Here is a 26,026-nt window from a genome sequence, read left to right on the forward strand (position 1 = left end):
GTGTGTGCAGTGTTGACTTTGTTTGGATAAGAAATGCAAGAGAATTCTCTCTGTCTGTTAATCGCACATAAGTAGAATGGCTCACCTGACAGACTTCAAACTTAGCAGGTGACTTACTCAGGGCTTTGTTTGGATAAAAAATGCTAGGAAACGGGCACCGTGATGACTTTTCCTCGTACTATCGAGAACATGACTGATGACTGATTGCTTGACCAACCTATATGATTTCTGTATTCTGCGTTTGACAAATCATGAAAAACAGCTCACACCTTGGGCACAGTATGAAGGAAAAGTTCTTGGTTTTGATACTTTTATACTTGCAATATGTTTAAACTGGTTATTAGCCTGTGCCCAGCTTCAACATTAAACAATCGAATAATCAACAACCAATTGAATTAACTGCCTCTATTATCAATAAATTTTTTGGTCCCTATCTTCTTTATTTTCAAACTGAAAGTAAACTGAATATCTTTAATTTATGAGGGAGACGAGACATTTGAGGAAAATAAAAAACGGGTCACTGTTACGGGTGACTATTGGGATAACAGTTTAGTTGGGTTTGTCTAGGTTATTTTCTTTGTGGCTGTTTCAGATAACGGAAACACAAATCTACTGTGTGTACTACTAACCAGGTTACAAACATGTTTTGTTTTTGTAGCCCTGAAACATGGCCGCTACCATTGCTCTATTATCAGTGACACCTGTGCTTTCTCCACATCTCCACTGTGAGAAAGACTGGGTGGGGCCTTGTAAGCAGTGTGATCCAGTTAACCCCCTTATCTTGGTAACGCATCAAAAAATTCCTTTCTCCGGTTCGTCTGAGGTACTCGGTGTCTGTTGGAGGCAGATAAACTTAACGCAACATACCGATACATAAACTACTGTACACAATTAAATATAGCGCTCTGTCCCTGCCTGTTGCACTTAATAAAAACCAGCAGTTCGCTTATTTGTGTCTCAAAAATATTTAATTGCTGCAGGGTTTCCATAGAGCTAAAATAAAAACAAATAATAATAATAATATGCTTACAATATACAATATATTACAGTGTACTACACGACCATTGTTTTGATAATACAACTGTGTCCAGCAGGAAGAACCTCTAATGTAGAATTGAAAAAGTGAGAAAAGAAGCAAAACCAAAAAGAACCCAACCCTTCCAAAACAAAGCACTCAACAGATTGTGTGACAGCAGACATCAACATATTCAACAACTCTGTCATATTTAAGCAAAGAGAGACGGTGTTGCATTTTAGCAGATGAAGACATTAAAACAGAGCAGACTTTAGGTGTAGTGGTTTTTTGGCAGGAAGAACAACAATGGAACATAGACAGTTCCATTGCATGTATGTTGACAATGCACATGTATAAAATGGTGTCACTGTGGTGTGGTCCACATATGGTGTTCGCTACGTTCCTTATGTGGTGTAATCACTGTACATGCTGTTCTTCCAGGCAGTGCATTTGGAAGGTTTCTGGTGTGACCCAAGAGCATCACACAGAGCTTCACACAGAGCTTCACTCAGCCCCGGTGCAACCTGAGAGATATTTGGTCTTGAACTGACAGCTGGAAAAATAATGAGTGAAAAGTAAAAGTAGCAAAGGCATGATGAGGATGAGCTGTTACCATCATTTTAATATAAAACATCCAACCCAGATCATTAAGTGTTGACTTGACATTGCTGTATATTATCTGGTTTTAACAGGTTGGTGAAAACAGATTTATTTTTAGATAAACTTAGATTTTTGCGAGATTTAAATGACAGGACAAAACCCAGTCTTTGCCTCCTTCTACCATGTGGTAATATTGAAGATCAAAAAAGGGGGGTTGATCATGTATAACAAAGCAACTGCATTGTCACAGTTTCAATCTGGTATTTCTGATAGCAACAGTTTTGGCTGTTTTCAGTGAAAATATCCACTTGTCAGGACTTGCTCAGCGCTAAACATAGCAAAGTTAGGGACTAGTCATCAGAGTTTAGCAGTGAAAGGAGCAGAGGAAAAGAGATCGCTACAGAAATAGAAAGAAAATGACAATGACAATCTCGGTATAAGCAGAGTAACAGGAGCTCCATATTACACTGTTTATCGGTACGACCGTAATTAATCATAGATAGTCAAGACTCTGGATGGAGTGGTGCCACCAGAAATGCTCACTCTTGTAACTTTCATCTGCACTCCAAGTTCACTTTTTCCATGGCTGCCTGGAGTTGGTTCATATGAGTCGGGGATTGAACTTGATTACTGTGTCCTCTGTCTTGTCAGCTGTTTTGAAGTTCATACTCGTCCTCTACTTGGATTCTTTCTCAGTGTTCAGCAGTGCAGAGTCGATCCCCAGCTTCTTGAACTCCTCCACCAGGTCTCCGTTCTGGTGCATCTGGAGCAGGATGTCGCAGCCTCCCACAAACTCACCATTGAAGTACACCTGAGGGATCGTGGGCCAGTTGGAGAAGTCCTTGACACCTGTGGATGGCAAACGGTACATTGTCAGTGTGAAGTTTACAAAAAGCAAGTTATTACGGTTGAAGTTTGAATCCTCACCATATACTATACTGCACAAGTTATGTTATATACTATACTGAGGAAAGTGCCGATGTAACCCAGATCCAGTGAGTATCTTCCTCATTCCTTATCGTAGCTGCTAACACCGTTTAAAAGGAGGAAATACGAGTTGAGCTGTTGAATGTTTAGCTGGAAAAGCCATAGTTATTTCAACGTATGTTCATGACGTTTGTGTTTGAAGCGCCACACCCTGTGGCCCTGCTGCAGGCCACTGATAAAAGCAACAGAAATTTTAACTGAACAGAACACTCAGTTGACAGTGTGTTTGGTTTACTTTAGCCGATTAAACATTAGAGTGTAAACAATGAAGTGTAAACAGATGCTACCAGAGCATCACCAGCAGGATGACTGACTCCACCTTCGCTGTCCATTACGGATAAGTTTGCTAGTGCGACACAAACTTGTAGTGAACACTTCACTCACTGACCTTGTCTGAGATCCTGGTCTTCCAACACGTTGTAGGCAGCGTAGTCGACCACCCCGTGCATCCGCAGGATCTGCACCACGGCGTTGCTGAAGCCGCACATGGGCTGAGCCGGAGTCCCCTTCATGAACACCACCACCTTGTCCTTCTTTACTATGTCACCAAGGTCTTTATGGACGTCCGAGCACAGAAACCGCCGTCCCGAGGCCGACCACAGGCGTCCGTCGGTTTGTCTGGGAAAATAGACCGCTGTCCCTGACCGCAGACACCGGGCAGTAGCTCTTATTAGGTTATTCATCGTATTTGGTTTGTTTTATATCGCTATAAACACAAATATAAAATAGCTAACGCCGAATGACTTGCTAGTCTACAAGCTAGTTGGAGCCAGTCACCTCATTCACGCTGGAGGGGGCGGAACCATGGATGTATAATATGAACTGGATAGAGCTCCGCCCCCTCTGCCTTGAAGACCATTTTTGCATGGTGGCCACTGTGGGTACTGCAACAAAAAATCCCATGGAGCCCAAAAAGCAATTTTCCCATTGACCACAATAGTAAAAGAGACGCGTGTAAAAGTGTCCACAGGACATCTCGAGACATGGACACGGGCTTTTATAAATCTTTATATTCTATATTTTTAATTTATGGAGTTTCATGTTTGAAAAACATTCCTAAAGGCCATTAAAAAGCCCAGACAAATCTTATTTCTCAGAGTGACGTCACAGCTGTGTACGAGCACAGCCAAGCGCGGTCATGTGGCGTCTCGGGAACAGCGCTGCTGTCAGTGAACCGGACGACATGAAAACTTCATGAGAAATGGGAATAAATGAACACAATGAAGGGGTTTTTGTTTACATTTTTAAAATATTATGACAAAGCAGGTTTTAGTTGTTTATTCGGCGCTCATTAACATTTATTTTCAAACGTATTATCGATGTATTAACGAGCTGTTTTGTGGATTCATTGAGGAGAGGAGACTGACATGCTGCACTTTATCACTGTGTTCAGTCCCGGACATCGACACACTGATGACGGTGTGGACTGTGGAGCTGTGACCGACAAAAACGACATGATTCCTGTAACACATATACAGTAATAGTCACGGTCCTAACCCAAATAAACCATTTTTATTGATCGTTTTAATCTTTAACTCCGTCATTGTACGTTTCAGCTTACTATATTCACTTCGCTATCGTTGGTTTTGCATTTATTTACAAATCCATGGTTAAAAGCCGAAGTTAACGTGACGGCGGTATCCATGAAATCCGCTAGCGCACGTTATTAGCATACTCCCATCATGCCTTTCGCTGTTCATGTACGCGCCGAGCAAGTTGATAACGCGGACGGCTCGTTCACACATAGCCGAGATGAATTATGGTAGGGACACGACTGCTCATGCTCTATGGGCCCCGTAACCCGGAAATAAACGCGGAAGTCAAAAACTTTTTGGGTATATGATTGGACGTCTGCGCTCTAATAAAGTATATTTTCATTTGCTGTTGAAGTCGCACGTCATTTACGTAAGCTACCCGTAAAATGCAACTAAAAGTGACAAATTGACAGCAACAACAATAACACAACACGTTTCTTTAAAAAATGATTGTACTTGCTTTAGAAAAATCCGATATGGGAAAGTAAAACATTTTTTTTTACCATCTTACGCAATAGCTTAATAACTTCCGGGTCGTCGAGAAGAAGCCGGAAGAGAACGCTGACGACTCGAAAGATGGCGGCGCACACGCAGAAAAACAACAAACAGGGGAAACCTCCGGGCAAAGCTTCGGGGAAAGAGGCTCAGCCTCTCATAATTGCCAAAAGCCCGGCAGAGGAGCAGCGTCTTAAGTTGGAGAGGTTGATGCGGAACCCTGACAAACTTGCTCCCATCCCGGACAGACCGAGGGACTGGAAACCACGGGCTCCACCGGAGTTCGTCAGGGACGTGATGGGCTCCAGCGCCGGCGCGGGCAGCGGAGAGTTCCATGTGTATCGACACCTACGCCGCAGAGAGTACCAGAGGCAGGACTTTCTGGACAAAATGTCCGAGCATCTCAATAAGGACGACGACTACCTGGAGAAGCTGGAACAGAACAAGCAGGCTGCCGACGAGAGAACGGCCAAGCGCAGGAAGAAGCGGGAGAAGCTGAAGCAGAAAAAGATGATTGTAAAGAAAGCAAAGCTTGAAAGTAAAAATAAGGACGCAGATGGAGACGAGAAGAGCTCAGACAGCAGTGAGGAAGAGGAAAAGAAGAAGGAGGAGGAGGAGGAACCAGAAGCTGAGGATGATGCAGAGGCTCCCAGCTTCATCATGGGGAAGAAATGACTGTCCTGCAGTGAAGCGATGAAACATGGAATTGGTCCCTAGTTTAACACAAGTGATATGCATATTAGAGAAACAAAGACAAGTCAACTGATGGACTCTATTTTTACCAATGGTGTGATTTAATAAACAGGATAATGCTACTTCAATGTTTGTCAGAAACATGCAATTCTTCAGAATCTTCATAATGATTTAAAAGAACAGTGTATGTAGATCTGATGTGTAGGGATTTCTTGTATTTTTCTTTATTGTATATTTTTTTTAAATAAAAAAAGACTACATAATATCCCAGTGTTATTTTATGTGTTTGCTTCTTTGCAGCCTTGTGAGACTGCCCCTCGCAAAATCTGTTGCCCGTGGGTACAGCAAGGCTGCGCACAGCAACCCAAAGAATGAAAAGGCGTGACTTCAGGAGTATCAGGAGTTTCACGTGCGATGTTCTTTGGACAGGAAACCTGCTTTCCACGGAGGTGGTGCCCCGCCCGTTTTCCATGGCTATCACCTTTCTTGAGGCAGGTAGATTAAAAAAACCTTGCAGCTGGATATTGTTTTGCAGCAGGAGAAGCTGTTCCTGCCGGGCACTATCAGCTGTCACAATAACATCATTTTAACTATCATTTTGTTCCTATACCCCCTCACTAGTTACTACTTTATTTTAAGAATGATTTCACTCATTTATCACTCACGTTGTCTTCAGAAATTTCTGTCCAGGCCTTTTGAGTACAGCCCTCTTTTGGAGGCTTGAAGTCTCAAATCAGTTTATCTCCTCTGGAGTCAAAATCTGATCATGTTAAACCTTTCTTCAAAATCCTATTTGTCTTCTGTCTTTGCACAACAATTAGATAACAGATTAGAGCAATCAATGGTAGAGAGATGAAACAACAGGGTACAAAAAGCATTGGTCTCGCCAGTCATTAGTCTGTGTCAGCTGTTCAAATAGTCAAATAGGTCAATTTGTCTTGTGATAAACTTGACTTATTCAGAGCAGCCAGTGATGCCAAGTTCAGTATTCTTCAGCGTTGACCTCATGCAGCAATCCTCATCTGTTCAGTACTTCGTTGTGCTGCTGTGATTTATGAACAGACGGTGTCATTTATAAGATGCAAATTTCTCCGGGGGATTCTCTTCTCCGTTTGAAGATTATTTTTTCTTAATCACGTTTTAGATTTATCGATGTTCTCTTGTGAGGGTGAGGCAATATTGGCACAGAATTCTGTTGTATTTATTATTGTGAATAGTCATGGTTATATTGCAACTCATTTAAATTAATGTCCTAGACGCTAAACATGGCATATGTCTACTGTTAAATTAGATGCTTTTACTTAGTTTTGTCTGTCATATATTTTCCAGTGATAAATGATCCAAGCTGATATAAAAGTTGCATACTCTCAACGAAAATATAAATGCACGAAGAAAAACTTGTAGTTATGTGACAAAATAGAGTAACTATCAAAAAATAACAGTTTATCAATAAAGTGGCTTTAATTTGCGAGCATTAGGATCAATTTCAAAACAAAAGTCCTGGAGTAATGGCAGGAAAAACACAACGGGGGTCGATGATCCAAGTTCACAAACTTCAATAACGTGTGAGTCCACCATTAGCCTCACTCAGAGCGGTACACCAGCGACGCATGGACATCACCAGGTTGTCGATCGTGGCCATTCCTCCAGCAGAGCCACTTAAAGTTGTCCGGTCGTTCTGGGAAACTGGAACACAGTTCACTGTCGTTCCAGTCTCTCTGAAAAGAGTCCACAGGCGGTTGACAGTGGAATGATGCACATTCAGTTCATGACATGCCAATGGCACACTCCCTCATGATTTGTGACATCTGTGGCATATTGACAAGTGACAAAAGTCCACAATTTGGTGTGCCCTTTTATTGACCAGACCATAAGGTGTGTCTGTGTACTGGTCACGCATATTGACCACCACTCTGCCACTTTGCTCCATGACTCTCGTGAGTTGAAATACTCAATCTGAGATTGTAGTCAATAGGAGAGGCCAAGTGACACTGGACTACTGGGTTTGAGCAAAACAAATCATTCCATAAACAAATGCATCAAGAATCTGAGCAAATGTCATGACGTTCTATTTTTATTTTTTTATTTTAAGTTTGTGCGTTTATATTTTTGTTGAGTATACATAGATGTTTGTCCAGTTTTACATAGCTGTACAAGAGTTCATTATGTGTTTCTATGCTCATTGTTATACTGCACCAATGAATAAAACTTATATTTTGGAAAATAAAATGTATTTTCATGTGCACTTGAAAATATATATAAGTTTTATGTGTAAAAGTAACATCACAATGATGCTGTGTTTGGTGGGTTATGTATTTATGTCCCTTTTAAATGGTGCCATATTTGTAAAGAATATGCATATTTGTGGGATGAGCATTGATGTTGAGTGTGTGGATTGCACCCATGGAAAATGTGCCAGAAAACTAGTGGGATCAGCTTGAACGTGCTATTCCTGCCAGAGTGACAAATGCTGGTTGAAAAATTGGGTTGTCATTCCACAGCAGTGTGTGACCAAGCTAGTGACACAAAGACACAAAGAAATAATCCACCAAACACACATTTCCTTACTTTTTTGTGCTAAGTTAGGATAGATAAAATACTTAATCACTGGCCATGGGGAAGAGTGGAATGAAAACTTTTATAATACAGTGTAACTTTTATGAGTTCTTAAAAATAATAATTTATATGCTTTTGAAACAAAGTTTTAATGCGCTAGAATGTCTGAAAGACAAAATTTAATAAAAATGTGTGATAAAGATTCTCACTCATGCTGTGAGTAAGAATCTCATACTGCAGTGGATCAACATAAAAAGACAGTGAGAGAACTGTTTGATCTGTTGTGACTTACATGTGTGCTACATTCAGAAACTGATCCATTTGATATGCTATCCCTTTATCATTTATTTAAAACCCGAGGGATCATTTTCTTTATTCATCTTTTTTGGTATAATATCATGTACACACCACATGTGGTGTTGCATTGTATATGAAACTGGGCTGGTGTTTTGAGTTTTTTGTTTAAAATCAAAGAGAAACAAAAGTCATTGAGAATGTGCTATTAAAGTGAGGAGATTTATACGGAGATGGTGAGTTGTCTGAGATTTACAGGCCACATTTACTTACTATGGCCCTGCAGGAGGATCACAGGCAATCAGTGGTACAGTATAGGCAAGCAGATTGCAGATATAGTCAAGAGCCAGACTGTTCAATGCTTTAAAACTAGTATAACATCAAGTCTGAAACCCACAGATAACCAGTGAAGGTTTGGTGTAGTGTAGTGTGGACACTAAGCATTAGTTGTTTGTATAAGCTGTAATTTTTGTATGTTTGGCTTCCTGATGCCAGAATACAGGGTTACTACGCAGCATGGAAAAGTATGCAATTTAATTAGAGTAATTTCCAGGTCTGGATAAGTATGGAATAAGGGAAAAAAGTATGGAAATTTTTTTGTGTTTCCAGACTATTATCTCACTTCCTAAAATTAAATATATTAATATATACAAATCAAAACAAGTTGATGACAACTTGACAGTTTGACAAGACACTGATATGAAATAATCAAGCTGGCTGAAGAATGGTGTCTAGTTACCATGGTTACTGTTACTGTGACTGCGATTCTCATTTATTTATTATTTTCCATACATGTCGTCGAGCCAGCCACCTTTTGTCTACCGTGATAGTGTCATGGGTCAATGCGAGTTTTCTGAAAAATTAGTGAAGGATTTTAAAAGCATTTATTTACATAATAAGCATCTAACAATTGGCATTCAGGTGTTTAATATTGACTGAAAAATCCTCAGAGAAGTCTGGAAATTTGAGTCTGGAAAAGTCTGGAATTTTGAAATGGAAAATGTGTAGGAACTCTGAGAATAAAGTGCAGTGCAAAAATGGAATCTGTACAAGATAATTATGGTGTGCAGTACTGATGGTGAAAAGGCCTCCATTAGCCGTCATCCAAAGTAGACTACCTATTGGGATTCACACAAAATTGCCATCTTGCCTTGGTAAACCAAGGCAATCATTTCTAAATCTGCTAAAATCAAAACCCTGGCTTCCCTCTCTCATTCATCAAGTCTGTTCCCAGCATGCTCTGAGAAATGCAGGTATTTATGTCAACAAGTCACTCTGAACTGTTTTATTACAGGTCTTTACAGGTCTTTGTTAACAGTCACCTAACATTGTGTTCCCAGCTGATTCTTTCATGTTTATTATTTTAAAACCCCAACACATTGTGCAGCTGCCTCCACTCACAGACAGAGCTATGTGAGCTACAGCCTGCCAACAGGACTCAACTCACGCTGAGTCGTCTCAAGGGGGAAGTGGAAGGTATCAGCGTGTTGGGACAAGAAACACTGCCTCACTTTGCATTTTCTTCCTCCTTTTTTCTGTAGTGAAACCTCAGAGCACTTCTAATTGTTACAAGTGTCTGACATGTTCTTTTGAAAATGAGCGGTTCTCTGAAGAAATCATCTGGAGGGATCAGCGATCAGCATCAGCCTCAAGGTACAGTGACGAGGAATACTTGTCTGGAGCTGGGCTTTTATACGCACCCACTGTCTTACAATATTAATGAAATCACTGTCTATAAACTTTATTGTACTTTTTAAAAGCGAACTTTCTTCTTAGCTGCCTTTCTAATAGTCATTTTCCAGGTCGGTGTGTTTGGCATTGTGTAATGTACGTAATAAAAGGGACATTAAAAGACAAGGTTGCACCATTTATAAATACCTTCCTATTGTGTAGTCTTTAGGGGGAACATATGCTCCTTACAATAATCTGTCAGAGTTTTGCTGCGTATTCCATTACACACAAACCCTGCTGCTCACTGCATTTAATAAGGCTTGTGAAAGCGTTGGTGCAAGACTACTAACTTGTAAAACTGCAACATGCTGAGCCAAGTCTCTGTCTCTGTTTCCACAGATGAGAGGAACGCGGCGCAGACGAGAACCTTCACTAGGTGGATGAATGTGTTTCTGCAGAGAGTAAGGACACATGCTTGTCCAGCTTAACACATGCGTTTTACCTTTTTTATTGTTTAAAAGTTATGTTACTGTAATCACAGATGAGGTTTATGTTTTGTTGTTTCCAGTGTGACCCTCCACTTGAAGTGCACGACCTGTTCACAGACGTCCAGGATGGCAGAGTACTCATGGCCCTGCTGGAGGAGCTGTCTGGCTGCAAATTAGTGAGAACCAAACCTAACACTGCAAAAATAATAAGCTTTTCACTTTGCATTTGCAAACTGGGCTGGCTCAAAATGGACATGGAGGTTTCACTACATAGAACCAACTGTCATTTTTTTCTTTTCTGCTTTTTGCTTCCTTTTTTAAAGCGGACCTAGACCGGAAGTTCCAATTAACGCTGTTTTTTTTAGTGTGTATCTGCGTCATTACCTTGTTTATGAAGCCCTGAAGGTTCTAAACAAACAGTTCAACCACTGCTGAGAACGCTGTGTTTTATTGCAATCTCTCTCAAAAAACCCGGTCCAGTTACATAAACCGGCTGTTCTCCTGAACAGCAGATCGTCCTGCTCCGGGCACTAGTCCGGGCACATGCGGTTGCGTACATTGAACCGCAGAAGAAGAATAACGTCCGTTGTGGAGGTGTTTCACGAGCGACAGTGTCTTCTGACTCTGGGTCTGACTCTGGGTCAAAGTCATAAAAGGGACTACGGTGGGGAGTCGTGAAGAAGTTATTTTTAAACACTGTTAAAACAATGTTTTGATAATGAGTAGCAGTGCATCCACCGTTCCAGAGGGGGGAGCTGTGCTTCTGAGAGCGGGTGTGCTGAATATGTCACTTCCGGGTATTGGCCAATCACAACACAGTCTATCTTCTGAGTGAGAGAGTTGAGACTGAAATCGGCTCGTTTACAGCAACTAGGAGGTTTTTGACCATAAAAACAAGTTAATGTATGTAAGTAGACCTCCATAACTAACATTATGTGGTGGCTTGTACACCTGTGATTATAGAATTTAGGTTTTCACAACATTATAGTCACTGAGAAAAAAGAAGTCGGCCTCTTTTGGGAGCTGTGCCTCAGTGTGGAGTCCCTGCTGCAATGCCCCTGTTGGCAAGGCTATTAAAGAAATTGAAAATAATCTGTTGTTCCCAAAAGAGCAGACCTATTGCTCAGCAAATAAGGACCCTGTGAAGCTACATTACATAACAGCACCTCATTTTGAAATAATGTAAAACATTTTCCCTTTATCATCTCGTAAAACCACACTATTCAATACTCTGCCGCGTTTGTGATAAATCTCCTGCGTGCATAATAACTTATATTATGAAAAAAAAAAGTTATGGCAATGTTTATTACATAATGCATTAGGGTTTTTATTATAAAATGCAGGAGGTTTTCACAGAATGTGGCTTTATTTCATAATAAAGTGAACATTTATTACCATTATTACCAAGTGCATTGTTATTCAAATTATGCAGATTTAAAGAAATGGTTCATATTTCAACACACATGCTTATCTTTTCTTTTCTATGTTGATTAAAGTACAAAGCTCCAAATTACAACCTGCTTAACTTATCTGGGCAGATTTGAAAAAGGACACAACGTCCAAATTAAGTGGTAACTGGCTGTGATGTCATCCATAAGAATCTGCTCTTATTTTGAAGCCTTGAAATGTATAATTTGCTCTGTTTTATCTAAATGGAAAATAATTTACAAAATCAACATTGACATCATATTCTGCTACAGAACACCTGAAACTATTGATTGCGATCATGACCTCCTCAGTAACATGTTTACTGATGTTATCAATGTACAGTGAAATAGGCTCATTGCCAGCGGTGTCGCCACCCGGTGGGTATTCTCACATCCTGATTGACTTCACAGATAAAACCAAAATACTCCACTTGTAAAATTCAGTCAATCTGTTTACATCTTATTTGATTTGTCTGCTTAAAAAAATAAAATAAATAAAAATAAAAAAATAGGCACATTTGACTTTATCTTAGTGACTTCCTGGAATCCTGTTGTTGCTGTGGTGTAACCAAAAAAAACAACAACTTCAGGAATTTCTTGAATCACAAATCCACTGCGCATGACAGAAGAAGTGGGAAAACAAAAAATATCTTATTGTCTCGGGTCATTTTAGAACGAGACAAGCCAGATGTTTGTCCGTATGTTTTGCCTTAATGCTAGGATGAGCACACCAGCTGCTGAATGGAGCATCATATGTAGCTACCACACACACACACACACACACACACACACACACACACACACACACACACACACACACACACACACACACACGGGGTAATGCTTTTAATTTGTAAAGAACTTTGGTCAACTGTGTGTGTTGTTGTAAATGGCTATAGAAATACAGTAAAGTGCATTACATTACACACACTAATATTTCATATTTAATATCAGCTTTACAGGTTTAGGTCATCTTCGTGCCGCATATTCAGACTCAACAACATTTCCAAGGCCCTGGCTTTCCTGGATGATAGACACGTGAGTGTGTTTGCGTGTGCAGTGATGTTGTTTCGACATGCATTACATTCACGCTCAGCTCCAGAAAAACTAGATTTTTGAGTGATGTCTCCTCCCTGCTGTCACTCAGGTGAAGCTGCTTGGCATTGATGCCTCTGGTATCGCTGATGGAGTTCCTTCTGTTGTTCTAAACCTCATCTGGAACATCATCCTTCACTTCCAGGTAGGTTTTTTTTTTCCTTTTAAACCTACATGACATCACTCTAATATCTATTCTATGATATTGTCAAACTTCTTGTTGCTGACCTGGCAAACACCTTTGCTGTTTTATTACAAAAACAGGTAAAGGAGTTGACGACAGGCCTTCGGAGATGTTTGTCTTCCAGCCTCTCATCTTTACCAGAGAGCAGTTACTCCTCCTCCCCTGACCTCTCTCTGCAGCCAGATGATATTGGCATCTACTCCTGCAACACCTTGCCAAGCAAAAGCAGAAAGGCTGCCAAGGAGCCAAAGTACCACGGAAAAGCTATCAAGACTCTTCTGCAGTGGGTCCAAAGATGCACGTCAAAGTGAGCATAAACAAGAGCCAATCACTTACAAAGTCATTTTGGTCAAAGAATCATCCAGAACCACATCTTTCCCAATTATGTAATTTGAAATGTGTAGGTTTGGGGTGGAGGTAAATGACTTTGGGAAGAGCTGGAGAAGTGGTCTGGCATTCTTAGTTATGATTAAGTCGATAAACCCAGACTTGATTGACCTGAGGGAGAGTCTGTCCAGAGAACCGCAAGAAAACATTCAGCAGGCCTTCACGATCGCCCATCACAGTCTGAACATACCGCCTCTGCTGGAGCCTGAAGGTAAGAGCTAATTGATTACCAAAAACAAATATCTGAATAATGTATACAAAGTCGCAACTGAATGATGAAGAGAATGACAAAAAAAGAGCCTGCAGACTAAGATGAGGTTAAATTAGCAAAGGTCATTCATGCATGTAGTGTTTAAGAGTGTTTCAAAATCATTTTCTGCATCCCATTGAGTCCCAAAGTGTGAGCTACAGCCCCCTGATGGGTTGTGAAGGTACTGCAGGTGGGCCACAAGAGCTCATTAAAGTTTAAAATGTTCAATTTTGTCATTAATTTTCAAAAAATCGTGCAATATTAAGGATTTGTTTTTAATAAAGTTCCCTAGCAAATGATTGCCATGTAGTCCTTGTGCTGGACTCAATCCTGTATACATTTAGCTGGAAGGGCATCTAGCATTAAAAAAAATATATCTGCCAAATCAAATGTTTGGATCATCTGGACCCCCAGAGAGGTCACCTCATTATACCCTGAACTTAAAAACACAACATTGCTATTTGTAAGTTGTACAGCTAAATTGAACTTACTATAGATATAAAGTAAACACAGATTAAGGATATTAGTTACATATACTTACATTCTTTAAGGCAATCATTTTCGAGGTTTTATTCTCACGTTAAGTCAAAGTATCATGTTTTGTCGTGTAGATATGCAGAAGCCTGATTTAAAGGTCAAATGTTTTCGCCCTGGTTATAAAATAACTAACATATAATTTAGGGTTTTGTTGGACCGCAGAGGATTTTTGGAATTTAAAAAGTTTTTTTTTTTCCCCAATAGCTGACATTGAAGATCAACTGTTTCTCCACCTACAGGAAAGTCTTGTAACAGTCCATGTTGCTAATGAGTGAAAGCTTTCACCCCACAGACCTGACACAGACGTCACCAGATGAGCGGTCCATCATCACTTATGTGTCCATGTTCCTGGGGCACTGGTCACACACAGATGAGGTCAGTGTGGCTTTTTCAAGCATGGGACAATCATGTGTGAAGTAATTTTAAAATGTAAATATATTAATAATGCTTCAAAAAAGACAACAATCAGGCGGATTTGCTGGACTTTCATCGAACACAGTTACATACACTCTGATTTATCTTAATATTTAGCAGGTTACACCTGGGAGCTGCACAATATGGCCAAAATATCCTACTGTGAATATTTTTGACAGATACTGCAGTTGTGCCATCATTCATATGTGATATGAGGATTATTGTTCCATCTTACCTGTCATTTTTAGATTAGATTTATTTTGATTTTTTAGCATCTGTCAACCAAACATTTTTTCTCTTATCTGAAGATCAAGATTTCATCATAATGCTGTCATGTAAGATAGGATAAGATAAGATAGTCCTTTATTTGTCCCGCAGTGGGGAAATTTACATAAACAATTATTTTTATGTGACATGACATCAAATAACTGCAGTATCTTTTGATTTGGATATTGTACTTGGTTATATTGCAGTTTCAGTTATTAATATTATTGACATTAATCACAGAACTCTAACAGTAACAGAAAGTTGGTTAATATATTTTAAAGCAAGCTCTGCTTTCAATTTTTATACTTCATATTCAATGGATACCATGACATGACTCATTTTTAAAAAGCATGCAAAGTAACACATGAGCACAGGTTGTGTGGTCCATAAAATGTCAGAAAAGTAAAAAGTGTTGGTCAGTGCTTCACCAACCTCAAAATGCCACATCTTGTTCATCATATTTAGTTCAGTTAGATTTAATTTAGTTATAGGAGAAAAGAAACTAAGGCCCACTTTACATTACGCTTTTCGCGACCGCGGGAACCCAGTGTAAAGAGAATTCCCGTTGTCTTCAAATTTTCTCCCGACAACTGCGAAGTGGTCGCCCGACAACTCAGCGGGAGTCCCTGACAACGTCAAAGTGCGTATAAAGAGAACGAGTCGGGCTCGCGACAGCGGGAGATCAGGGTTTAGGCGATTAGCATATATTGCGTGCTAATTAGCATATACCGCTGGACTTTTATTCCAAAAAAAAAAAATGGCGGGGGTGAAGGATGGCCTCTGAAACCAAGTGCCTGATCAGTATCTGGTCCGAGGATGAGATCCAGAAGAAGTTGGAGTCATCCAGGAACAAGATGGCCTACGTAAAAATGCAACAGCGGATGCGGGAGGCCGGCTACGATCGTACAGTCGAGCAAGTAAAGAGGAAAGTTGTAAACGCCAACATTTCGAAAAGTGTAATATAAAGTGGGCCTAAATAGTTCATTATGAATCGATGAATCTATTAATCGTTACAACTCTAGTAACCTCCGTGTACACACTGTGTCACAGGATCCTTTGACGGATACTGAGGTTCCTGAGATCCCTAACTTTGGCTCTCTTGAGTCGGTCAGCCTCGGAGAGACCTGTGCTGACAGTGCAGAAGCTCAAGCTTTGCTCAGAGGTTTGGAGAAGAGCAGCGAGCAGCTCCTGTGGAAGCAGTGGTCCACAAGATCCTCCTCGCTCCGCACAAAGGAAGCAGTTTCATCCGACCTCTCCTCCAGCGATGGTGACATCCTCTCATCTCTTCAGGGCCAAAATATCACTGAGCAATCTGCAGCCAGTGCTGCCGCCTCACCTTTCAACAACAAGAGAGGAAGGTGTAGAAGCACTAAGCAGCCGCCCAGTCCAATGGATGCAAGCATAGTCAACCCGGATATCCGATCATGGATGGAAAAAGGGTCAGATCAGGTCAACAACAAGCCAAGAGTTAACTTTTCTTTGAGTTCAGAGGAGGGGATCTACAGCTTATCAGTGCTGGACTCGGATGAGGAGGAGGCCTACAGCTACATCCTGGATCTGAACAAAGAGGTTTTCCAGCCATATAATCAGCCAAAGAGACAAGTAGCAAGAGTGGAAGAGGAGACAGTGGAGGAAATGCATGCAGAGTCAAAGTCCTCAGAGGGAAGTGAGATGTTACATGGTCAGGAAGCCCCCTCTGTGCAATCTGAATTCAAAGCCCAGTCTCTGCCTCACAGGAAGTTTGATTTGGACACAAGAGGAAATATTTCCAGAGCGATGACAAAGAATAGACTTGTGTGCGATGTGCAGCAAGAAGATGAAAGCACGAGCAAAGAGAAACCAGGGGAGGAGAGAGTTGTTAGAGGGCAGATTAATGATTCTGGCGATTCTGTTGACAGAGAGAAGGAGGAGGAGACAGTGGATGTTCAGCTGGTGACACATGGAAATGATAAAAGAGAAAAAGCAGAGATTCACAACATTTCTCGCTGGCAGAATCAGGTCGAGAAAGAGACTGTCACAGAACTTGTTGTAAAAAGTGTGCAAGTGAATAAGAAGAGGGTAGTTAATGAAGAGGAAGAGGAACATTCAGCCTTTATGAAAGGGCAGGACAGACAAGAAGAGGGTGATATTATGAAGGAAGACAGGGGAATTAAAGACAGCTTAAAAGAGGGATTTGTGGCAAATGATGAAATATTAAGTGCTGAGGTTGTGTGTGAAGAAGAAGAAGAGGAGGGAAAAAAGAATCAGAAAGACACTTTTCCCCAAACAGAAGCTTTGGCCAAGAACAAGAACAAACAGGAGTACACAGACAAAGTCACACGATCAATGGACTTTACAAGAGCAGAGGGAAAAGACACAGAACTGAAGATTAGGAAAGTTAAAATAAGTGAAGAGACGACAAGAACCAATGATCATGTGGAGGGAACGACCTCAGACGGTGACACTGATGGAGTCGTCATTCATGCTGGTGATAACAGCAGCAGAACACGCTCTCACTCATTCAGGTAGGCTTTGCTGTTTGTCACTTTCGAGTAAAAACACACTGTATACAGGAGCCAGTTCACAGTCAGACTTTGGGCAAAATATATTCAAAAATGTACACAAATATATTTAAAAGTTAGATTATCATTGGTTACCACATGAGTTTCAACTATACCTGAATCAGGTATGTTTTAATTATTATTATTATTTTTTTAAATTAAGTAATAAGCTGTGGTAGTAAGTATGTAATCAGTCAATCTAGTTTATGCTCTAATAGTGAATATAAAACCATGGGTCTACTAATGCATAAATTATATCCCAAATGTCAGTATTATTTCTGACTTGCAGGGCCAGGTTTAGGATTAGAGCAAGTCAATTAAATCATGAGTTTTATCCACATCAAAAATACTCACCTTTTAGGGATCGCGGCCCTCTGTTCTGAGCTCGGCTCATGACCTAAGCAATGCCTCCGTCTCCGAAACTCTGTCGATATTAACACGTTTTACTGCATTTATTATCCAATTCTTTTACAGTCCTTTTTTCTGCAAGACCAGTGCAGAAGTGTCAGCCTCTCTTAAAATCACTTTATTTACATTAACCTGAAAGCTCCTATGGTTACTACTATTATTATTATTATTATTGAATTATTGATGATTAATGCCAAAACAAATCCTGCCTACTGTTCCAGTATAACAGCAGCTGTCGCTAGTAGTTTAGCTGTAGAATGCTCGTGTAAGTTAATTTGAACAACAACAGTTGGCTGAAAGCAACTCGATTTTATTCCGTTTGAAAATACAAACGCTGCAAAACTTTATTTTTTAAGAACGAAAACAGTCTAAAGCTTGTGTGGCAGGTCGTCTGCCACTGTTGGCTGCTCAACACAAATCACCAGACAGTCACTCAGCTGTATTCTTCTTATATTTTAATCTTCTCACACAGCTGAGAAATAAATCAAACCCACGCTGACTCAGTCTGGCTTGTGGGGCGCACAAGGCCACTCATTCTTAAGATAACAAAACTCAAACTAGACGATGCGGCACGTCCGTTTTCTCCTGTGTTGTTGGCAGTGGGAGAAATCACTTGACTGGTGACAACTCATCAGGTGTTGACTTCTCTCCTGCAACCATGGCAACACTTGTGCAAGTCATGGAAATACAAGTAAATACAGCACTTCATTACGTTCAAAGATCTTAACTTAGGATTTTGGCAAATAATTACAAATAATAACACATTTGACTGAAATTGGTGCAAGTGCCAACGTCCCTAAATAACATAATGTGGTTTATTGGCTCCTGTTGGACTTTCTAGTATAACATGTAGCAAGAATATATGAAGGTAACAAGTGATATATAGAATATATAGAATTAAAATGATGCTTTAGTTTTTCACACAATTTATCACAAAAAAATAAATCATGCTTAAAGGTGCATTATGTAATAAATCTAAAGCAACTGGTCATAAAATCCTCCTAATATGTCACAGAGACTCAGGAATAATGTTCATATAACAAACTGAACTCACCAACAACAACAGTACAGACAAAATATTTGCTTTAAAAGAAATATTGTGCAGACTGCAAATCATGTTTATGTTTTGAAATCATGTTTTTGCATGTGGTGCCACCTACCGCCGTCTACCAATCATTTGCAGTCTGTAGAGTCTTAGCTGCCGAGCAACCAATTTGAATTGAAAATTTGAATGTAGTAACCGTTTTTGGCCACATTCTTACATAAGGCACCTTTAACAAGTAAAATAGTGAATACGTGGAACAAAACAGAGCACTATAGAGCACAATAAAGAATCTTGCATTCATAAATATTATCTATGTATTAATATATTCAAGATGATTATAACATAGTATTTAGTGTATTTAGCGCTATTATTGTAACTGAGGTGCCATAATGGATATGTACATTGAATTCTGTAATCATTAAGAAAGCAATAGATCATTAAATGTAGGCCATAATTCCGTAAAAAAATAAAACTGGGTCACTCTCGTTTGCTCGTGACAGCTTTTGTTTGTTCATGTCACCATTTGCAGTAAATGTAAACTTTTGAAAAGTGTGATTCTATTTCTGTTCGACTTAAAAAAAGAAAAAAAAGAAAAAAGATTATACCTTCTACAGTTTTGTCTGTTCAATATCTCTCTCTCACTAAATCCACTTCTGCTTCGATGGGACAGTCATTGTTTGGGGGGCAGAACTTTGCTCTAAGAGCCAGTTCTTCCACACAGACTAAACAGATACTTACATTTGTGTCTCTGCTTTGTTGTTATTGATTATGCATAACTTTTGTTTCTTGATAACACATATATAAGTAGCTAATTTTAGTTTAAAACCAATTCTCCTGTGTTTTATCTACTTTGCAGTGGTGAGGGAGGATTCATTCTTCAGTCCTCTGCAGCCTCCTGTGACATAACCCCATTAGAGCTGCAAATTCTCTTAGCCCTGTGGATCCTGCTCTACTGCTGCTTCATCCTGCCTGAAATGAACCTCTGAGGCCCCCCCGCTGTAAAGCCTTCTTATTAAGCTATGCTTATTAGCCCAGTTTCCACTAATGAGCCAAACAGGGACACTTAGGGCTGCGTTGACTCTTTATCTGTGTCACTAAATTTCCCTCAAGGCAACATTTAATGATTATGTTTGCCTCTCGCTGCCAGCAGATATAATTTGTCACTTGGGCTATAGTCTCAGATAAACACATTGTTTTCTGTTGTTGCACAGATTTTCAGCTGCCCGCTCACACACTGCACACATGTTGGTTTTTGTGTGTTTTTGCTGAACCCACGTCCAAGATGCTTTTGTTTGTTTACTTTAATGGCAGAATTGCTCCACATGGTGGCACTGCAGCATCACAGCGGGACGTGTCTGGCATGACAGACTGCCCATATAGCAGTTTGCTGCCTGCTGGGTATTCCATATAGGGCTTGTTGTTTAATTAGAAGCCGTGTTGACATGGTGTGATTAGGCTCATAATATTTAATGAGCACTTTGACATTTCTTAGACTCACTTGCTGCGTTGAAGTAAAAGTTCACCAACAATGTAGACATTTTCTCTGACATTTTTATGACTTTTGTGATAAATGATAAAGCAGGCGCTTGCTCCTGGTTCCATCGCATAAAACATACTGTATTCTTAGGATTTTACTTTGTGAAGCACATTATGATGGAATACCTCAATGTGCACATTAAAGGTCCAGTTTGTAAGCAATAGTGACATCTAAAGTTGAGACAAACAGAAGAGCAGCAGAGTGTACTAAGGTTGCCTTTGAATTAGATCCCTGCTTTGGAGCCTGAGGAGGCCGACAGCTCGAGGGCCGGGCTTCGGGCCAATTACCACATCATTACCTCGGACTCTGGTCTGGCTTGGGCTTTGTTTTAACCTTCCCCTTAGAAAGATGTGTTTGTGTTTCAGCTTAAACCAATTTAAACGGTGACACTTGAACACAACAATCTGCTCTGCGCTCACCCCCCCCCCCCCCCTCCCCCCCCCGCTCCACGTCACTCACATAACTGTCACTCATTCACAGATCAGATATCTCTGACACCTCTCTCCTGTCGACTTCAATATAAAAGTTTGGAGATGGCGAATTGAAGACAATAGAGAGGGGAAAGGCAAATTAACAAAAATCTATTTAACAACCCAAAAAATGCTTTAAACACTTTTCTAAATGAATTTAATATAGAAATAAAATTAATAAAAAAAGTATACTTAATTAAAAATGCTCTGATAAGGTCGGAGTCTAATGCCACTTTGAAACCCCCCAATTAATCCAATTTTAATGTATGTAGCATTAACAGTCAACATGTTGTAATTGGTTTAAAAACTTAAAAAAAGTCAGGGTTGATTTGGTTTCTGAAATTCTGAAAACCTGGCAAGGCCTAGATCGGGCTCCACCCCCTAGTTCAACTATACATAGACAACATCATGGAGAGCAGAGAAACCCAACAAATCACACAATGAAGCTAGGCATCGGTGGAGAGAGAAAAAAACCCCCTTAAATTTAACAGGAAGAAATCTCTGACAGAACCAGACTCAAAGATGTGCAGACATCTGCCTCGACCGGTTGGGGTGAAAGGAAAAATGGGGAACAGAAGGAGGGGAGAGAAGGGAGGTGAGGTAGAGACAGAAGAAAGAGACAAGGAGCAGATATACAACAATTCTATCAACTTATAAGTTTAGACAGAGTTCTGAGTCTATAGAACTACAATGTCATTTATATAAGCAGCTGCAGAGATTGTTGATAAAAAATATACTGATATCAACTTTAATTATAGCATTATAATAATGGTGATGATATGTATGATAATAATAATGATAATAGCCTCGAAACTAGATCTGGATGCAGAGTTCCAGGGCCGGGCTCAAGCCTAGAGGCCACTACTTTGAATACCACAGAACAAACAGAATAACACACTTGCGCTCTTTCCACTCTTAGATTCTCCCACTCTGTTGTTTCTTCCCCCCTTTTTTGTTGGTTGAGTCATCAGGTTTATGTGGGCTAGAGTCATTCTGTGTCATTTGTGCAACATGTGTCGTAAGAATTATGGTGACCTCTATCAACAAATACTACAGCTACAAAACCAAATAATTGTGTTAGTGCGTGATTAAACGCAATCATACAACAACATTAAAAGTAGTATGTAACATTTCTGTTAATAAACTCTCCTTAATGTTAAATGTTACACACTGTACTTTTAAAACTGGAGCAAAATGTAAGTACACCTGTTGCATAACTGTTCAAAATCCATGTTGACCAGAGTGTATTTAGGGGGGGAGTGTATGCACTAACCTAAAATGTCCATGAAACACAAACACGCACACGCACACACACACACACACACACACACATACACACACACACACACACACAAAAAATGGTGAAATTCTAAGAAAATAAAAGCGTGCTGCCATTGTTTGCTTGGAGCTCAACCCACAGGTCAAAAGCTCAGCACCAAAGATCGATGCACTTTCAACATTACCACCACCCCCGCAGCTGAGGAGCTGGAGTTTGGTGTTGTCTCTGAATCAGACCGAACGAGGGACTGCAAGACAAGCCGCAGTGATGTCAGTAATGTGGAGTTTTATGTTGCAAGCACTGCTTTAAGTTTTTTATGGAAGAGAAAGCTCTTCCAGCAGGCATCTGCGAAAGCAACGAGTGGTCAAGCTGTTCACGCAGTTTCACGTACTGGCCCTAACTACATCCTTGACCTGTTAACTTTACTGTGACCTGACCACCAGAACCACTGCGGAGCCCGATGTCCAACTGTAGCTAGAGCACTCCATATTTATTCCCGTCCGCTGACCTGGTATCAGACCCATGCTGCGCCAAACGCTTCTGGGTCTGAGAGTTGGAACCAGGCACTGGAGGCCCCTGCAGCTCACAGTCAACTCCAGTGTGAACACCACCATCATATCTGCTCTCACAGATCTGCAACATAGCGAAGGAGTTGGAGGTGGAAGGGGTGGAAATCTGGGGTGAATGCACACTCTCCCACATCAGTGTTCCTTGAAGAAAAGCTGTGTTTTTAGCCTACGGGGACAAAGGAGCTGCTGGTCTACTGCTGCTGTGTTTGATTAGTTTGTGTCGCTTAGGGAAATCTGAACAATGGATTTCAAACACCAAAGTCATAAAATCACATATTTGAACTTAATGGTGGATGCAGAGCTTGGGCAATAAATCCTGTTTGTCGTGATGTAAAATCACAAATGTTGTAGTAGTAGAGGGTTTTACAAAGCAACACAAACTTTAGTTTCCAGTCAGAAAAGGCTGTCAAACATCGAGATAAAGGCCCCTTTTACACCTGTAATTAAAATGTGTTTTCTGATTGCAATTGGATAGCGCCTTACCACCAAGTGCAATGAGTCTCTGATGAGTCTCTGATGCATCCCTGCTCCACCCACAACAACTGAGGGTGCATTCACACCAGCATTGTGGGTAAACACAACCAAAACATACATGCGTGTAGAACCCTAGCCGGGAGAAATGGCTTAGTCCATTGTTGCAGCGTATGTGTTGTATGTTCACATAAACGACATAAAAACCCAAGTACCCGATGATAGGATTTGATGCAGCTCTATGTTTTGCTCTTATGTGGTGGAAACAGAAGTTGCCCTGAAGTAACCAAGAGATGAGTGAGTTTTCTTGTTCATTGTTTGTCTTCTCCTTCAGTCATTCTTGATGCAGCGCCGCCTCAGGCGAGGAGGGGAATATGTTATTCAAAAGGTTCGATTTGTTTCACTGAAGTTCAGTTTGAAAGAAAACTCAGACAGGCTGAATGTTGCATCCCTAAGGTGAACTGTGTCCCCAATCGTACCGAGTCTGACGGGCTATTAGGTGTGAAAATTACCTAAATGAGCGGAGATACGTTGTCGGCTCAACAGCGGTGAAAATAGTGCAAAGTTAGAAGATGACTTCTTTCCCTGCTTTGTAAGGCAGAGGATTCTGTACAATATCAAGACTTCACGTGCAGCTAACGTTGTTTTTGTTGTTCATATGGGATCACACAGGACGTGAAGAAGAAGAAAGGGGGAGGTCACATAAGGCGGGATGACCATGACTGGATAGTAATCGGATCTTAAAGCTCACATAGAGTGGTCCTGTTGCACATACATGTTAGTTTTTTTTGTGAGCGGAAGCATCTTGTGTCTCAGGCTGGCTTTTGGAGCCGGTGGTGTTCTTAGTGCAGTCAGTCACCTCATAAAAACCTGAACTACCACTTTAAAGGAATAAACATTTAATGTGAACAGACAGTCAGTAGTCAAACAAACACCTCTACAAATATATTCAAATGGAAAGATTAAATGAAAATGAATTTCAGCGAAATTAGGAAAAGTAATGTTTGCTCACAATGCATCACCACCCCACTGCACAACATATTAGAGATGAGCTTTTTTTCATAAGCTCTTGTCTTTTATGGAGAGGAGATGCTCACTTGTGACAGCTGGTAGCAACATATTCACACAGAAGGTGCTTTTTATGGGCGTATAACCTCGCTCTTTTCCAATTTATATTCATAATTCATCTGTAACCTGTTCGTTTTCTTAATGACAAACAAATCAGAGTCCAATGAGGTGCAAACCATGTCAAACTATCCCCCACTCTGATGTTTTCAGAAATCGTTTGTCTTCCTGAATTAAGCTTGTAGAGCTTCAATTTGGAAAATAAAGCTTGAAGTCTAATATTGCACAGTGTTGTATAGTTGTAGAAACATATTTGTCTGTTGACTATAGTTTTTTGTTTTTTTTAACCATGCAATGGAAAAATCTACAACAAAAAGCAGAAATAGAGGAATTATACACATATCGTCCAAAATAGGGTAAAGTTCGTACTTTTGATTTATACTTGCCCAACACCAGTTAGGTAATGGTATGCACCATATGAGTGTACGGAAGTGGACCTGTGTAGATTACAGCATGTGGCCTTTACATAGTGTGTTTGCTTATCTGTGAGTGTACACGTTATTGATCCATGTCGCAGAGGAACGCGATGACGGCGGTGCCCCGCAGTCACTTTCAGTCTGTTGTTTGGGAGCACGATGAATGATGCTGAGTAGGTTCTCAGTCAGCAATAATTACTGCTCTCTATACATCAGTGAGTCAAAGCCTGCAGTCTGGATCACACAAGTTGTAACAAGACAGCTCAGAGCAAATCCATTAACACACAGATTGTTTTCACAGGCGGGCAGAAATGTGTATCCCTAAGTTCCAACTCAGGAAATCCCACAGTTTGGAAAATCTCCCGAGGTCTCATCACTTTTCCCAGACTCGGTCGACTTCTCTGGAACATCATCAAAATATATTTGTCTTTGTCACAGTGGGATACTCCCCCGCCCTGGTATAAGCATTTGTCTGAGACCCCTGAGAAACATATCACACATAAACTCTCATCGATAATGTGCAATAAAAACGCCAAAATACACTTTCTTCTCATCCCTCTTTTTTATTTATTTGCAGGCCAGTTCTTTTTATTCTTTCTGTCTGTCACCACTCCTCAGGCTGTTCATGTGGTCATGCGGCTGGAGACAGAAGAGTTCAAATCCAACAGCGGGGGCGATCTGACATACATCATGCTGGAATCGTGATATATAACAACCTCACGGGACTTGTCCTGATCTGAGGGAACATTGTTGATCCAACACATGTCTGGAATTCAGTGAAAATCAAACACCTTTTTGTTCGTCCAAAAGAAAAATGATGAAGAAGCGATACCCAGGTGGACGGTCGTGTCGTGTCCCTCTGTTGCTCGTCATGTTGGACAAAATCGAGCTGAGAACAATTGAGGCACTCAACAGAAAGAGATGAGATAAAAACATGGCAATGTGTTCCTGCCTTCAAAGCCAGCATCAGGGGAAACCATATAGACTGTAGAGTACAAAGGGATGTAGTCTTTCCGAAAGTGGGACAAAAATAGTAGTTAGCCACCAGGGGGCGACTCCACTGGTTTGCAAAAAGAACTCTTTGGGGAAAATGAGCCTCCTTCTAACATCAGTAAACATTTCCCTGAGGAGTTAATGGTCTCATTTGCTAGTTTTATGGTGGCACTTTAATGAATAATGTCCCCATTTAGAGGAAAATAGACAATAAAGCCCATCAACTATAAGTGGACATTGGTTTGATCCAATCGGGGCCTTGTTGCAGGTGACATCTG

General features: G+C 40.5%; 2 protein-coding genes across 2 annotated transcripts; one reads left to right on the top strand and one right to left on the bottom strand.

Moving 5' to 3' along the window:
* Window positions 1–962: 962 nt before the first annotated feature.
* glrx5 (glutaredoxin 5 homolog) lies at window positions 963–3,346 on the bottom strand. The gene is made up of 2 exons (XM_083898301.1): window positions 2,991–3,346; window positions 963–2,464 (listed from the first exon to the last, which is right to left on the bottom strand). Exons 1-2 carry the CDS (start codon window positions 3,283–3,285, stop codon window positions 2,292–2,294), a joined length of 468 nt encoding a protein of 155 aa, XP_083754427.1. The 5' UTR covers window positions 3,286–3,346; the 3' UTR covers window positions 963–2,291.
* Window positions 3,347–4,708: 1,362 nt separating this feature from the next.
* prkrip1 (PRKR interacting protein 1) lies at window positions 4,709–5,572 on the top strand. The gene has a single exon (XM_083899223.1). The coding sequence runs from the start codon at window positions 4,714–4,716 to the stop codon at window positions 5,305–5,307; it is 594 nt and encodes a 197-aa protein (XP_083755349.1). The 5' UTR covers window positions 4,709–4,713; the 3' UTR covers window positions 5,308–5,572.
* The last annotated feature ends 20,454 nt before the right edge of the window (window positions 5,573–26,026 follow it).

The sequence above is a fragment of the Microchirus variegatus genome, assembly GCF_963457635.1.
Source record: "Microchirus variegatus genome assembly, chromosome: 12".
Taxonomy (NCBI): domain Eukaryota; kingdom Metazoa; phylum Chordata; class Actinopteri; order Pleuronectiformes; family Soleidae; genus Microchirus; species Microchirus variegatus.

What these genes read in the sequence shown, in the direction of transcription:
- glrx5 (XM_083898301.1), bottom strand. Translation starts at nt 3,285, where the DNA reads ATGAATAACCTAATAAGAGCTACTGCCCGGTGTCTGCGGTCAGGGACA. An exon ending in AGACCAGGATCTCAGACAAG is followed by an intron (nt 2,465 to 2,990) that starts GTCAGTGAGTGA and finishes TGCCATCCACAG; the next exon opens with GTGTCAAGGACTTCTCCAAC.
- prkrip1 (XM_083899223.1), top strand. Translation starts at nt 4,714, where the DNA reads ATGGCGGCGCACACGCAGAAAAACAACAAACAGGGGAAACCTCCGGGC.